Here is a 15,976-nt window from a genome sequence, read left to right as displayed (position 1 = left end):
GGGACAATTTGGACCGGCCTATTCACCTGAAATGCATGTTTTTGGAACGTGGGAGGAAACCGGAGTGCCCGGAGGAAACCCACGCAAACACGGGGAGAACATACAAACTCCGCACAGGAAGTCTGGAGCTGGATTTGAACCCACGACAGGTTCCCATGACATGAACTGTGCCGCACAAGCGCTAACCACTGCGCTGCCGTGCTGCCCCAATTTCAAAATAATATGGCTCCCAAAAAGATATGCGAAAATGTTGATCTTTAGTTACAAGTGCAAGGAGGAAGTCCAACTGAGGGCCTAGGTTCCAAAAAATAAAATGAATCTCTGTACCCCAAGTAAAAAGCAGCAATAACCTAAAATGGAGAGGCTGAAATATTTAGGTTCAAAAATCTAAATGATTAATCAACTATATACTAATTTAGTTGTTATTTGATCATTGCCAAGTTGTCATTTGTCAGTTTTTCGCCCCTGTGATGGTTAATGATGCAAAGGTTGATGTGGCTACTTATTTTTAAAAAAATAATAATAAATCAGTCTTGTGTTTATGCAATGCGAAAACTATAAAGATTCAGACTTTGTGCAGGCTACTGCTCAACTGATTAACCACGCAAGAGAGCAGTCCACTACTGTATTCTCCAGACTAAAGGCGCAGCTAAAAACCCCAATCACAACATGGTGTGCCTTATACACCACAGAATACCACAGACAAGATTGAAAATGCATACAGTAATTCTAGCTATGCGTTACCATACAAGGTTTTATGGTAACACCGTATTTGGGCAACGATTATGCTATGATTGATCCAATCGAAATACATCTCTGACAGCCCTTTACCATTAGACCACCGACAAATGATACAAATGACACATGAAAAGGTAATTACCATATCTCATTATCCCACTATTTTTACTCATGGTGCATGGAACAGTCATTTGCATAGTGCATTCTGAGGGGTTAAACAGTCCGTTCCATTCTTCACCAACAAATGTTAGAGAATAGAGAAAACAGAAAAGTCAACAAAATACTTTACAAGCGCTTTTATGTACGCATAAATATGAATCTGAGAGGTTATTGGGGCACAGCTAAAGAAGTGAAGGGACAGTTTCTTTAACCAGTTTAGAATGCACAATGCAAAACCGTGTTGTGGCATGGAGAGTAAAAATGGTATAAGATGGGATAAGCTCTAATGCAAGGGTCTCCAACGTGGTGCCAGTGCTGGGTCATCATTATTTTATCGTAAAATTATGTTTTATTGGTTTACTGAGTCTATTAAACTGTACTTTTAACTATAATCCTGGTAATAAAGTAACAACAAGATACATTGTTATTTTAGAAATACATATCAAACAAGGGCCAACACGGCAGCGCAGTGGTTAGCGTGTGTGCGGCACAGTTCTGAGGTCATGGGATCAAACCTTCCTGTGTGGAGTTTGCATATTCTCCCTTTGCCTGCGTGAGTTTCCTCCCACATTCCAAAAAAACTTGCATGTCAGGTTAATTGGCCGGTACAAATTGTCCCTAGGTGTGTATGAGTGAATGAGTTGTCTGTCTCTGTGTGCCCTGCGACTGGCTGACAACCAGTTCAGGGTGTCCCCAGCCCACTGCCCGAAGATAGCTGGCACGGGTTGCAGGACCCCCGCGACCCTACTGAGGATAAGCGGTGCAGATAATGGATGGATATCAAACAAGGTGCACTTTGTACTAATTAGTAACAAAAAGTAACTCTCAGCTTGAAAAAGGTTGGAGACCCCTGCTCTAATACCATTTCTTATGTCATTTGAACCACTCGTGGTCTTGTGATTATGTATCAGTGCTCTCACGGACACTACTCGGATTCAATTCCTATTGCATACATTGTTTTACAATATAGGTCAGCGGCACATTTTAGTGCATTGAATAATATGTACCAGTACACACGAAAGTCCTTACTGTTGTCTCAATTCCGGTGTGCCTTATGTGAGAAAAATATAAAAGAATATGACGTTTTTGGGGAGTGCCTTTTAGTCTGGTGGGCCTTATAGTACGGAAAATATGCCAACTTCCTATTTAGCAAAAACATTCTTTATACACAGAGATTTGGAGGAACATTGAGAAAACACACTTAATAGCTAAAGCCATACCTTGGATGGTTCTCTTGAAGAAAGCTTTGCACGCTTCGCAGGAAGCCACACCGTAGTGGTAGCCCGAAGCCACATCCCCACAGACCAAACACAACCTTTTAGGTAACGTGCTGAGGCCGTACTTGCAGCGTCCGGGCCCGTTTCCGGCGGATCCCTCGTCCGCTCCGTCTCCGCTCTCGTCTTTGAAATGGCAACGAAGGGCTGGCGTGTAAAGCGGTGGCGAGTAGCGTTTAGTGCCGTCCCCTCTGGTTTCCCCGCCTGCGCTTTGAGAGGAGTCTGAGGAGGCCCCGCCAGGACTGTTACGGCCTCCACCGCCTCCCTCCGGACTGCTAGGTTCCGCCTTGATGTAGACATCGGAACGGCGGTCCCTGGAAGACATGATGTCTAGGGGACCAGAAAAAGAAAACAGGCTCAATAATAAGGCTACAAAGATTAGTCCATGTTGTTGAAAATGATAATAGAAAGAGTCGACAATAAATTTCATTGTTGACTAAGGTCACCAGGGGCTTTTTTCTGACAGACTGAGGCATATCTACCTGAATACGCATGCGCAATAACCAATAGCGTCTTGGCCTGGAGCGGTAAAATAAACATACAAAAATGGCGACGTGAACCTGAACTACGCGTACCAAAACTGCTAAGGTATTGGGAGAATTTTGGGACGATACAGCTAATAAAAATAATTCATGCAAAGTTTGCAAAGCAGACCTTGCGTATCATGGCAGTAGATTGGTGACGCACGAACATTCAAAGATAACACAGGACAGTTGAACGAAACCATTGACTCGCCTCAGTAGGATTTAAGTAACGTTCAAGCTAATACGGTTTTGACGACATGCATTATACATTTCATACGCGAATATTTCGCTTTAAAACAGAGCTTGAGCGTTATGCAGGACTGCGCCTGACAAACTTATTTGAAATTAAATGCATGCAGTCCGAAGAACAAACGTAAGTTGTTGAAACCATTTAATCTTAAACTGTTGAGAATCGTCAAGTTCTTGTTACAGACTTTGCTGTTGACCACTGAAAGTACTTCACAAAATACACATAAATTTGTTTTATTTACTGTTCTACTGCTGCTTATGAGCCTGTTCTTTGTTTAAATGGATTAAAAAATGATTACTTGATTTGAATTATTTATTTACCTTCCCCTAAAAGATGCACAGAAGTTTTTTCCATGTCCCTACTGACAGAGCACCGTGCCTAATTGGTTTAAGAATGGGCAGTTTATTTTTTTGGAGGAATCTGTGGTATGTTCAATAAAAGATTTTTTATTGCACTATTTTTTTCTTGTGTCTATTACCATTTGCCACATACCCGGTAATTAAATCAATGTTTTGATAACATTTTTTTTTGTTACCACTAAAAAGTGCTAAATAATACACACTGTTCCTTTAAATAAATCGTATTTTGATTTATTGGAGTATAATTCTAAAAGTACCATTCAACAAAATACAACTAAATAATTAGATCACTTCCTTCACTGAATTTGTAATTTAATACTGTTTTATCATGCCTTTTGTATTAAACTGTTGATTTTCCATTTAATTTTTGTATTAATCCAGAGTATGTTCAGTGAAAGATGTTTTCTTCATTGTACCTGTTTTTGTTGTATTTTATTACCATTTGCGACACTGCTAAATAAACTTCATGCTGAATTAAAAGAAAAAAATTATATATATATATATATATATATATGATTATTTGACTAATCTGCGACTAGTCAACTACTAAAATAGTTGTTGGTTGCAGCCCTACTCAATAACAGTTTTAGTATTTGGGGGCTCACTCTGGCATCACTCGTTATGTGCTTGTGTAAATTGAATTAGCCGCTCACTCATTTATAAAAGAGGATGATACAGTTCCATCATTGTTATTGCACTGTAGTCCAATAGGTTAACTTTAAAGTGACATTTTCATCATCATAAATATGACCGTCTCCGTGGTCACAGTGGAAATGCTTCCCAACCAGCGCGTTAGGACTATGCCAATAACACAGCACCACATGAAGTTGTTCAAAATGTCCCCATCGAGGAACTAATTAAATCCCTCTGCAAGAATCCTGATTACGACCCGATTAACTAGCATAGTGTTCATCAAGTGCTTTCCCCAAAGTAAAAACTAAACAGAAAAAAAGCTTGGGTTGTATACATACATTTTGCCATCTTTCATCTCAAAAAGATGGAAACCTGACAAAACCAGACCCGTCCCCACCCATTAAAAAAGATCAGTCTTTTGAGTACGGAAGTAAGAATAGAAGTCTTTGCAGCGGGCTTCTCCGCAAATTAAAATAACCAAGGTGAGCGGATGAAGGTCACGCTGCTCATAAAGGCGGCTCGCGCCTCACTTTGCAGACGCATAACTAATGTTATAATGTGTAAGGCTGTAAGAGCCCTGCAGTAATAATGTTCCCCCCCTGTCATAGTCCATCACCTCTTTATCCTATGAGTGGAAAAGTCTAATTACAACGAGCATGCTACAACATACACAGAAACTTATTAGAGTGCACGTGCTAAATTATTGATGGATTTTATTCTTAAAAATATTGTCAAAAATAACAGTCAGTCTTCAAAGCGGTGGTCGGATCACAAAGACTGAGCAAAGGACAAAACTGTATTTGGCACTTGATGTAATAAAATGTAATGGGCGTTTGATGGGGGTCGCCAGGTGGGTCCCTTTTTGCGTCGTAATGTTAATACTCTGCTCAAAATGGCTACAATCCAGAAAAATGTTGCAAATTGCAACAAAAATTCTAAGTAGTTCTGCACTCATAAAACACTTTTATGTATTATGTACAGTAAATTAATGCTGAATAAATGTGGCCGTATCTAACCAAATATCCTTATTATTGATACGGAGGGAGTACTTGAATCGGATCAAAACAATTGCCATAGATTCAATACTGTCTTCTCATTTTAACAATCACTATACTAATTTTGTTACTAGGTCAAAGGATTATACATACATTAGAACTTTTGAATTTGATCCAATTGTGTTTACATCTTTTTTGCACCACTGACCTTATTTTTATAATAATGTGCATTGGAAGGTATTTTACTTTTCTTGTTGACATAATTATACAGTATTCATATTTTTGTTAGTTTTACCTCCGTACGTTTTGTTCTGAAACCTATTTAATGGTAGATGTATTTTATTTTGTATACAGGTAAAAGTTTTTATCTTGTAGTGATTGCACCAGGGGAATCCAACATGGTGCCTGAGCCATCTTAAAACAACTGAGGTGCCCGCAAGCCTGTTCAGAAAGTAGCTCACCAGTGCTGGGTACTTGTGATTTTCTAGTCAAATTATTTTTTTGGGTGACTCACTGAGTGTATTTTACCGTACTTTCAATAATTAACCTGGTCATGACATAGTATTAACATGAGTTGTTATTTGTTGTTAACTGGATGCCCTTTTGCGCTAATTAGCAATAAAATGTAGCTCTCAGATTGAAAAAGGTTGGAGACCCCTGGTTTACACCATTTGCACTTTGACTTCCATCCATCCATTATCTGCACTGCTTATCCTCACCAGAGTCAAAGGGGGCAGCGGGAGCCCATCCCAAATATCTTCGGACAGTGGGCAGGGGACAGGGGACACCCCGAACTGGTTGCCAACCAGTCGCAGGGCACACAGGGACAGACAACTCACTTGATCATTCACATCTAGGGACAATTTCGACCGGCTAGTTAACCTCACACACATGTTTTGGGGAATGTGGGAGGAAACTGGAGGGCCCGGAGGAAACCCAAACAAGCACGGAGAGAACAGGTAAACTGCACAGGAATGCTGGTAGCTATATTTGAACCTATGACCTCAGAACGGTGCCCCTAACCACTCTGTTGACCAGACAGTTGGAATTGTAATGTTCATATCCATATCTTAAACCGTTAAAGTTTGCATTGTGGTTACTTAATAAAAAATATGATATTTCAGTGCGTAAGATCTTTGGGCTGTGTGTATTGAAATAAACGAATTTATGAAGGTAGGGGTTCAATTATTCAATGATCAAGACATTCACAAGAAAATCATATCGATACTATTCGTATTTGCTTGGATTGGACAGAAAATTCCAAATGTGCTTTAACACTTTGCAGAAGACAATAACCAAAAAAAATCATTTATTAATATAGAATACAGATTTAGCTGTAACGGGGAAATGTCCGTCTCTGTGTGCCCTGCGACTGGCTGGCAACCAGTTTAGGGTGTCCCCTGCCCACTGCCCGAAGAGAGCTGGGATGGGCTCCAGCACCCCCGCAACCCTACTGAGGATAAGCGGTGCAGATAATGGATGGATGGATGGATGGAGTGCCATGACATTCATAAGAAATCACAATACCATAATATCACTCATTTGCGCATATAATTCACTTAACTTTGTTTGCTTTGCATTGATCACCCCAGCAATAAATCCCGTTCAATAACAGTTACTAACTTTATTTGGAGTTTGCTCCAATCAAAACGTGACAGCCACAGCAAACTCGCCCATTTAAAAACCTCTGTGTCGCCCAACCAAAATGCAATTATTACAAATCACAACATATCTGTTGCAGATACTTGCTTGGCCAAGCATGTGCATTCTGATGAGAGAAGAACGAGCATTTCTTACAGAATGTCAAGTTGAGCCTTCGTCGTGAAGCACGTTAAACTGCATCGAAACCAATGTGATTAAGGTTGGGTTTCCCAAGTCAGCCATTGAAACTACATTATAACGCAACCGACACGTTAGCATCGACTAGCTAGCCTGCTACATTAGCAAAACATTTCAACCAAGTTAGCTTCCTTCGGGTAACTAGCTAGCATTTGCTAAACCACAACCCCCGCAGTTCGGGGTTTCTTTTATTCACAAACCAGAGACATTTTTTAATTTACCTGGTAGGGGAAACGTAGGTGGCACTGAAGTCCCCCGCCTAGTTACAATTGTGCAACTTAAACGCATCGGCCCGGTATTGCAGTACCTCCGGGAACGGTGCATTCGCAATGGTCGCGGCAAGGCTTTAGGGCTAGGACCTTAGCTTGGCCTTTTGGCTGAGAGTAAGTGTCCCGGCTCCCAGGCTTTGTAGCGTATTATGAACTGACCGATAATGGATAATGAATAACGAAGATAGAACAATAACCCTTAAAAAAACCCTCATATTCCCCCGCCTGCGAGACTATTTGGTGCGCGTAAAGCCGCAAAAGAAGCTCAGCTGGCTGCTGCTAGCTCCAATGCTGCTATGTGCCAAATTACTAGCTTGCTACGTCTCCCTGCCAAACAGCTGCTTAGTCAACCTCTTCCAGACATCATCGTCTTAATTTTTCAACACCGCGAAATACATTTATTTAATAATACTCACAGTTTATATTAATCATGAAATCGTGTCATGGACTCCCATAATTAGAATTGTTACTAACTTGAAGAGATAACTAAATGTAAATTTACATTTTCCCCCTAACATTCCTGTACAATACGTCTAAAATCCAAAATCCGAGAACTACCCAAAGTAAATTGAAAGCTCTTCTTGAACTGTTTGGAGAATATGGACGGTTTTGGTCTCTTTTGTAAGGTAAGACTATGAAGTTTTGTCCCAAACTGAAAAAAATCACTGTTTGTGCTATTAAGATTGAGTAATCTAAATTGGCTTTTGCTCTCGCTTAAGAAAAACTTGTAAAATCGTATAGCATGGGCATCTTAGCTAGTAAACAACTGGGTCAAGTCTTACCTGGTCCCAGGTCAAAGATGATCAAAATCTGAAAAACTAAACATTGTTTTCTGCCCATTTTTCTCAAGACATGTCAAAGGTTTACCAAAAGTGGCCATTTGGAGACGACCAGTTTACAGCCCTAAAGACTTTGCAATCGTGCATTTTACTTTGGTCAATTTTAAGACGTTGTGAAAGGGTTGTAAATGTTTGACTTCTTCCAGAAGACATTCTATGATTGTGCACTCTTGCGGGTGATAATCGCGCATACAAATGGATTCCGGGTTGCATTTATGCACATTTAGTTTCGGCTCTGATTTCAATATAGGCCGTAAAATTGAATACAATTACGTAGGGAATTTCATTTGCTAACCAATGTGACAATCAACATATGAATCGGTCACTATTGGCTAAATTTTTTTAAGCCTAAGTAATTTGACGTTTTTTTTTAAATACAGGCCTCAATACCTTATAGATTGTCACAGGCTGAGGACTATATAAAAAAAAAAGCTTGCGATTGGCTGAGAGTGGTGTCAATCAAAAGGTCAGAGGTTAATGGCTATTTTGGAAACGATCTGACAAGTCTGTTATTTTTTAATGGGAGTTATGGAAAAAAAGAACCTATCACAACTAAGATCATCGAACGATGCAGGAATGCTTTCAGGCGATTTTATTTTTTTTAAATCTGTCGGCATTATCGTGTGCTTTAAAACAAATATTTTACACGGTTGGATTCACTGGACTTTTGTGACTGTAACAACACCATCTTTGCGGGGAATCATATCATGAGTGGAACGTCACAGCACTTCTGGGTGAATTACACCGGCTTTATAGTTTTCGGATATCTTGTTTCAGACTGTTCGGGATGTTTATTTGACGAGTACATTTTAAAATGGCCATCGTATCTTCAGTCCCAAGTGTTTAGCTTTCCAATAATATGTGGCATGACATATTTCAGTGACTGGTCACATCGTGAAGACACAACTTTGTTTAGCAACAGTCCGACGGCCCGGGTTAAAGGAACAATGTATAATTTAGCGTATTCTAGTATTGAGAAAAAACTAAATAATTTGTTAAAACATATATCTTTATTCAGGTAATAAGAAAAAGTACACGAACTATCGTATTGATGTGCATTTTCTTAAATAGAGAAATTTGGTTTTATTTTACAAAACGTTAAGCTCACCCAAAGGGAGCTGTCATATTTGTCCACCATCTTGCTGCTAAGAGTACCCTTTAAAAGACAAAAACCTTTTCTATTTTTTCCCCTTGCTTTTTTCCTCTTTTATTAACTTCCCCCCTCTTTTTCTTGTCTCCTTTTCCTTTATTTTCCCTTCTAATTTTTCTATTTCCCTTGTCTTTTCTTTTCCCTCCTTTTATTACTTCTTTTTCTGCTTCTCTTTTTTCTTAACTTTCCCATTTGCCATCTGGGTGCTGTCTATCAGTCCATTTTTTTCTTCCCATTTTGTAGTTCAACTTTTGAAATCCTTCTTTTATTTCACTCCTCGTTTCTTTCGTTTCATCTAGTAACACTCCACTTATTGAAACATGAATATTTTGTTTGTTTGTTTGTACATGATTCAATTGTTTGTTTGTTTGTACATGATTCAAATTGAATCTTTTCTTCCGGCGCCGTCACGAATGGCAGCCACTCCAGCAGCTCCCGTGTTTTTTTCGATTGTTCTCGATTGTTCTCATCTCAGGGATGCTGCTGGAAATGTGAATTTCCCTTCGGGGATGAACAAAGTATCTATCTATCTATCTATCTATTTCCTTATTTGTTTCTTGTTTTTCCCCTTTTAATTATTTTCTTTGTTTTTCCTTTTCTTTCTTTTTTCATTGTTTTAATTCTTTAACTATGTTCGCTTACGTTTAGTGACCTTTTTTCATAAATGGACTTTGGCTCATTGTGGAGGTGCAAGCATTGAGGAGATAAGAAAAAGAATAGAAATTGTTAAATAAGATAAATTCTTAAAATTAGAAAAAATATCTCTCAACAGAATTATTATATTTATAAAGAATTCCTTATTTTAGTTTTACTGTATTTGTATATGTTTTGCTTAAAGGGACAATATGTAATATTTTGACCTACCGTATTGCAAAGTGCAAATGAAAACAAGTGTAACAAAAAAGGAAAATGACAAATTACAAAGATCCAAAGTTACCAAAACGCAACACTTTCTTTGCACAGCCTTTCGTGAAGAAGAAAAAGAGGGAAAGAGTGGGAATAAATGTTAAAAAAAAGAATGAGAAAGAGAAAAAATATATAAAAATAAAAAGGAAGAAAATGACCAGAAAAAGGGGTAAAAAAATGTAAAGTGAAAAATAAATAAGGAAAAAGCAACAAAACAAGAAAAAGGCAAGGACAAGAAAAAAAGAAGGAACAAAATAATTTAAAAAAAAGAAAAAACTGAAACGGGAAAAGGGAATATACGAAAGCGAAAAAGGTTAAAAGAAGAATAAAAGAATTATAAGGGAAAAAAAGAAGAAATAGACAAGAAATACATGCCAAAATAAGGAAAAAAAGGGGGAGGGAAGAGATAAGGAAAAAAGCAAGAAAACAAGAAAAGAAGGTATAAAGAGAACTAAAATAATAATGAAAAGAAAGAATAAAGAATTGGGAAGAACAAAAAAAGAAAAACGGAAAAGATAGAAAGTAACAGAAAAAGGACAAGAGAGGGAAAAAAAAGAAAGAGAAAAATAAGTAACTCAAATAATACTAGTATCATCACCTTTAACGCATAGGCTCCTACATAGCAATTAAAAAAAAATAATGTAAAAATAAAAGTTTTCCTTTTGCAGGTAAAGATGTGAGGGTTTTAATTAGTGAGATAAAGCTTGAATTATTCTTGGTTAAAGCAGGTTTAAAGAGGTAACCCAGAGATTAACCATGGACCTTTGCAAGCACTAGAATGTCTTCATCAATTCTTTACAGTGTTTATAAATCAGTCATTGTTTGTCAGATCATGAATTCCTATTACAATTCCGAGTACATAACCCGGAAATCAATTATATAAATTTCGTGCCTTGGTTGTTTTTACTTGGGTGCAATTCGTTTTGAAATCCGGCTCACGTTTGCCTGCATGTCACGACAATGAAACACACCCAAAAAATGCAATAACATTGCAACACGGGCCATCTTTCAATTGGGTCTTCATGGTAAAGAAATGCGGGGAGAGGACTGTTTGGACCACAAACAATGCGGCCGACAACCTAAAACAAATACCTTGCGCAATCATTTGCCAACAAACAATCTTAAAAGGGTGCAATATAACATCACAATGGGAACAACTATAGGAACCACTCGACTGCAAATGATGTGAACGCCCCTGCTTTACTAGAGGAATGGGCTGTAAATGAGTTATCAGGTTTAAAAAGAGGGAATTACTATCAGCAGTTATGACAGCACTCACCTCTTTTACTGGATTGGAAGCCGATACGCAGGACGTGACCTGCAGCGTCTGCTGTAGGTCGACAGCCGCTCCTGCGAAAGGAAATCCAGATTTGTATTGGACTAGCCACGTCAAACGTACGGCCCAGGGGGCAGACCTGGCCCCTCGGGTGATTTAATTGTATGTCTAAAAAGAAGCGAGTCTCCGGGGCATTTCTATTAAAAGTTATGACTTTTTAAAATACATCCAAACAGCTGGCCGCTCGAAGTTCAGAAATATTTACTGTCACTGTCAAAGAACAACGAAACTTCGTTCAGAGCATCCGGTCATCCATTCACAGTTTAAAGAAAATGCAAACATCCATAAATATTCAGAATAAATATAGCTTAAGAACCCAATATACACATTCGAAGTAAATATATGAAAGTATAATCCAGTAAATGATATACTCTCGGCTTTATTAGTACAATAATCCCTTGCCGTATCGCGGTTTTCTTTTCACGGTTTCCATACTTTGCGGATTTCGAATTCAATCGTCTTTACCGTCATCTATATCATCTACATATGTGTTCTACAGCAGACAACACGCAGCAAATGCTATCACAAAGGGCATGTTGGAGAGGGCTTTGTGTGTGCGTATGGGTGGGCATGACTGTGTGCTCGACTGTGATAAGCGTCTGTATGCTGTGAGTCAAACAGCAAGTCAACGTGGCAGCCAAAACAAACTGCAGAAGTACAGAAGCAGCTAGTATTTTAGCGGCTCGATACATTGAAAAGAATTTCATCATTTAAAATAGACTTTGAGGAAAGTCAGAAGAGTGCAAAGAAATTCTGATCACCACTGGGTGCTCCGTAAATTGTTATCGGTACGGGGAAAAACTGAGGCGGCGTTTTGAGAGAAAGCAAAATCTGGCCTGTGGCCTCCTGGAACTAGGCTACGTAAAAACTCTAACAAGCTACCCCTGCCAAGCCTGTATCTCGCTCACGCCAGATCCATTACCCATGAAACAGATGACCTGGAGCTACAACTCGTGGGAAACCACTACTTTTGTGACTGTTGTATTTTAATCATCCCCGGGACCTGGCCCAACCCATGGATCACCAATGCTAGTATGCAGGTAGCCGGCCGCTTTTTCACTGAAGGAGAGGCCTTCCAATCTCGTTGTGCTATTGTATAATGACAATAAAGAAGATTCATTCAACTGCAATTAGATGTTCTGTGTTTTTATTTGTATTTCTAGTTATTTTGTTACAGTCGTATTGTTATTATTATTATTATTATATGTTACTAATGTCTAATGAGTAAATGTTTGTACCTCGTGGGTTTTGACTATCCCGATACCTTTATGGAATGGAATCTCTGTGAAAAAACAGGGATTACTGTAGTTTGATCTAAATGCCCATGCCCTGCTAAAACTTCTACTTTGTATTTATTTTGTATTAATTTCAAACCACGCCGACAATGAAAGCAAAAATCATATTTTCTTCCTAGCTCACACTTGAGTTTGTTTTGCGTGGCGAGTTGGTGCAAGTCTAAAAGTGCATCCACTCAACTGTTAAAATAATCTAGTTAACGCATTTGTGTTATGCTTAGAAAAGATCCTTTGTCATTCGTGACTACAATATGTATGGTAGGACACTAAAGTAGGCTGAAAGATGAAGCATAATACTGAAAAACTACATTAAGCTATAAGTTTTAGGTTGACATTCTTTTACTGTTCTGGCTCGCCCGAGAACAGAAAATCTAGATCCAGCCCCAGATTCAAACTGAATTTCACATCCCTGTACTAGACAATATGTATGATTTTATGCTTTTTTGTGAGTGTTTTTAAAGAAACCATGAAACTCTCTCAAGCTTTATAAAGAACACCACTCCAAACATGTCTCAACTGTGGCCATAGGCTCCTGGAACATCGATGAAAACAAAAGAACGCCACTTCATCGCTGAAACGTATAACAGCAATGCTGTATTCTGATTTATGGACAAGACTCAAAAGCCGCCCCTCCTCAGCCAGCCCCCCTTTGCTGCGTGATACACTCCAAAGGTCAAAGTCACAGGAATGCTTCAAGGACAGACAGTAAAGCCAACACCTTGTCTCTCACTCATACTAAGTTGGGAGCTGAAGTTGGTGCATAGCTTTGTCAATCACAACAGTACCAAATACTCCGAGTATATCATTTATTCAAAACTCGTGTATAATAAGACTCAATTGGAAAGCTGATGCCATCACTTGAAGTACTTAAACCTCACTCGTTTAAAGTATAATAACCTTGAGGTGAGACGTTTGTAGTTGGAAGCTGAAGTTGGTGCATAGCTTTGTCAATCACAACAACACAGTACCAAATACTCCGAGTATATCGTTTATTCAAAACTCGTGTATAATAAGACTCAATTGGAAAGCTGGTGCCATCACTTCACGTACTAAAACCTCACAGGTGTAAAGTATCGTAACCTTGAGGTAAAACGTTTGCAGTTGGGAGCTGAAGTTTGGTGCATAGCTTTGTCAATCCGAACAGAACAGTACCAAATACTCCATTTATTCAAATCTCATGTACAATAGACTCAATTGGAAAGCCGACGCTGTCACTGGACATACTTAAACCTCACACGTGTAAAGTATCATAACCTTGAGGTGAGACCTTTGCATCTTCAAACGAACGCACTCCCAAACCAAATCCAGGTTCGCAGTGACCGCCAGGACCGAGCACCCAGGGTGACCTTGCCTACTGATCTCGAACCGGTGAAAGGTTAATTTGACAAAGTGGATTACGCCTTCAGATCAGTGATCTCAATCCGAGCAGCCTCGGTTCCATTCAGAGGTCAGCGTGCTGTGACAGGAAGTACAGTAACTCGGAAAATGTTGACAGTCGGGGAAGTTTAAGACCTCAGCTGTGGTCTGCAAGTGCATGAGGAACATGACACTCTATTTTATTCCCCTTAATCTTGGATTCAATCAAACGTCTGCACATGTTAGTCCAGGAACAGAACACCCTGTTGGGAAAAGTGCATCGAAGAAGGAGGGGGTCTTGATTGTGAACTTAAAGGTCTTTGATGGCGTCTTGGACTGCACTGGCTCAAAAGGTGTGTGCAGTCAATTATAAACGAAAAGACAACTAAATGATCGATTCCCCAGAGGATAGTGCCCCCTACCCCCGATGACGTGACCGCAACTTCACTCAGCCCGGTGTGCATACAAATGAGGCTACCGATGAATTCTGATAAATACCGTATATTATATAGAACGTACAGTTACATTATTTTAATACTCACCTTAAAAAAACTCAAACCAGGTTCTTGATGTTCAGGCAGGTGTTCGGGACGATCAAGTCCAGTTTCCGTGTAAGACACCCTTCAAGAAATTTGGCGTTTGACGAGGACTCGGGCAGGGAATTGGTGACGGGTGACCCGGTGTCCTCAGCCCGCTTAGGCACCAGACAACTGATATTAAAATCCAAGTCTTTCGACTCCTTCATCTGAAGCCGTTTTTGCACAGTCCGTTTTGGAATTGGGAAATACTGCATCCTGTTCTGGTCATTTCAAAATAAAATAATGTTAACGCTTTTTGGGTAAAGATTTGGTCTGCTTGGTTTGAGAGGACCTGAATTGGGGTTTGTATCAAATATATATTTTCTGTTCATATTTATCTAAGTATTAATTGGGGGGTCTTAAAACGACAAATGCATCATGGTCGACTTTTATGTTGATGTTTGGTGCACCTACTTCTGGTCTTACTATTTCTCTTTCATGAACTCCGTTCCAGGCCATGACGTCAGAGATTGTCCCGTGCTTCGGCTCGAGTGGTGGCAATTCCAGCTCTTTTGAGAAAAATCGTTTCTTTCGGCTCCACTCACGAAAAAGAGTCGACTCTTTTGGCCCCAAATGGCACCCCAGATTCATGTTGATGTTTCAATCCTTATATTAACAATTATTATGTAATTTTTTTACTTTAAAAAATGAAGGTGGGGGGTGGCTTGGTAAAGCAAAAAAAAAATTTAATAAACGGGGGAAAAAAATCTAAAGAATAAAACTACAAAAGGAAGTCAAGTCATTTTTATTTGTATAGCCCTAAATCACGAAGAGTCTCAAAGGGCTTCACAGATTATTACACTATATTACACAGACTATTTTTCAGAATATTATTATACATTCCCCTGCTCTGGAGTCGACGAGAAGAGTAGGTAGGAAAACAAAGGAAAAACAAAAAAAGAATAATAAAAAGCTTCAAAATGTTAAAAAAACAGAAGAAAAGAATAAGGAAGAAAAATTTATGAAAAAAGAAAGAAAAAATAAGTAAAACTCTAGGAAAAAAAGTACAACTCTAGAAAGAATAAAGAGAGAACAAATAGAGATAAAATAAATAATACAAGTGCAATAAAAAAGGGCAAGGGCGAATGAAAAAATAAGGAACAAATAAATAAAGTGAAAAATAGAAGAAAAGAAGCAAGAGAAAAGCAAGAAAATGGGAAAAAAGAAAACAAAGAAGAGTAAATAATGAAGAAAAGGCTATGTGAAAGAGGGAAAGGGAAAAAATAAGAAGAAAAGAGGAAACAGAGGCAAGTGAAAAGCTAGGAACAATTTAACAAAAGAAGGAAATGACAAAAGAGAAAAAGGGGGTGAAGCAAGAATAAAGACGTGAAAATCTTGGCAATAAAGACGAAAGAAAACAAAAAATAGGGAAAAATATACTGAGGGAAAAGTTAGGGGAAGCAAGAAAGAAGAAACAAAGGGAGAGAGAAAAAACAAAAATAAAGGAAATAGGAAAAATGTGAGGAGGGAAAGTAT

The 15,976-nt window shown here is 38.8% G+C and overlaps 1 protein-coding gene across 4 annotated transcripts in view; it reads right to left on the bottom strand.

The window, feature by feature from the left end:
- esrra (estrogen-related receptor alpha) overlaps nucleotides 1-14,677 on the bottom strand; it is a 184,149-nt gene extending 169,472 nt beyond the window's left edge. For 2 of the 4 annotated variants that reach the window (XR_015847382.1, XM_088321467.1), the window contains exons 1-2: nucleotides 6,993-7,147; nucleotides 2,118-2,501 (exon numbers count right to left, since the gene is read on the bottom strand). Coding sequence is in view for 3 of the 4 variants with exons in the window: in XM_088321467.1 (XP_088177593.1) it covers nucleotides 2,118-2,501; nucleotides 6,993-7,095 (487 nt within the window). In the remaining variant the exon portion in view is untranslated. Of the gene's footprint in view, nucleotides 1-2,117; nucleotides 2,502-6,992; nucleotides 7,148-7,456; nucleotides 8,195-11,214; nucleotides 11,286-14,464 lie in introns of those variants that run through there. The other 2 variants (XM_088321469.1, XM_088321468.1) reach the window with 2 other exon arrangements.
- Between the last annotated feature and the right edge of the window lie 1,299 nt (nucleotides 14,678-15,976).

Source organism: Urocampus carinirostris, chromosome 17 (genome assembly GCF_059441175.1).
Source record: "Urocampus carinirostris isolate Australia breed hairy pipefish chromosome 17, RoL_Ucar_1.0, whole genome shotgun sequence".
In the NCBI taxonomy this organism is placed as follows: Eukaryota; Metazoa; Chordata; class Actinopteri; order Syngnathiformes; family Syngnathidae; genus Urocampus; species Urocampus carinirostris.
The sequence above is the reverse complement of the archived record's forward strand: the minus strand, read 5'-3'. Positions and strand labels throughout refer to the sequence as shown.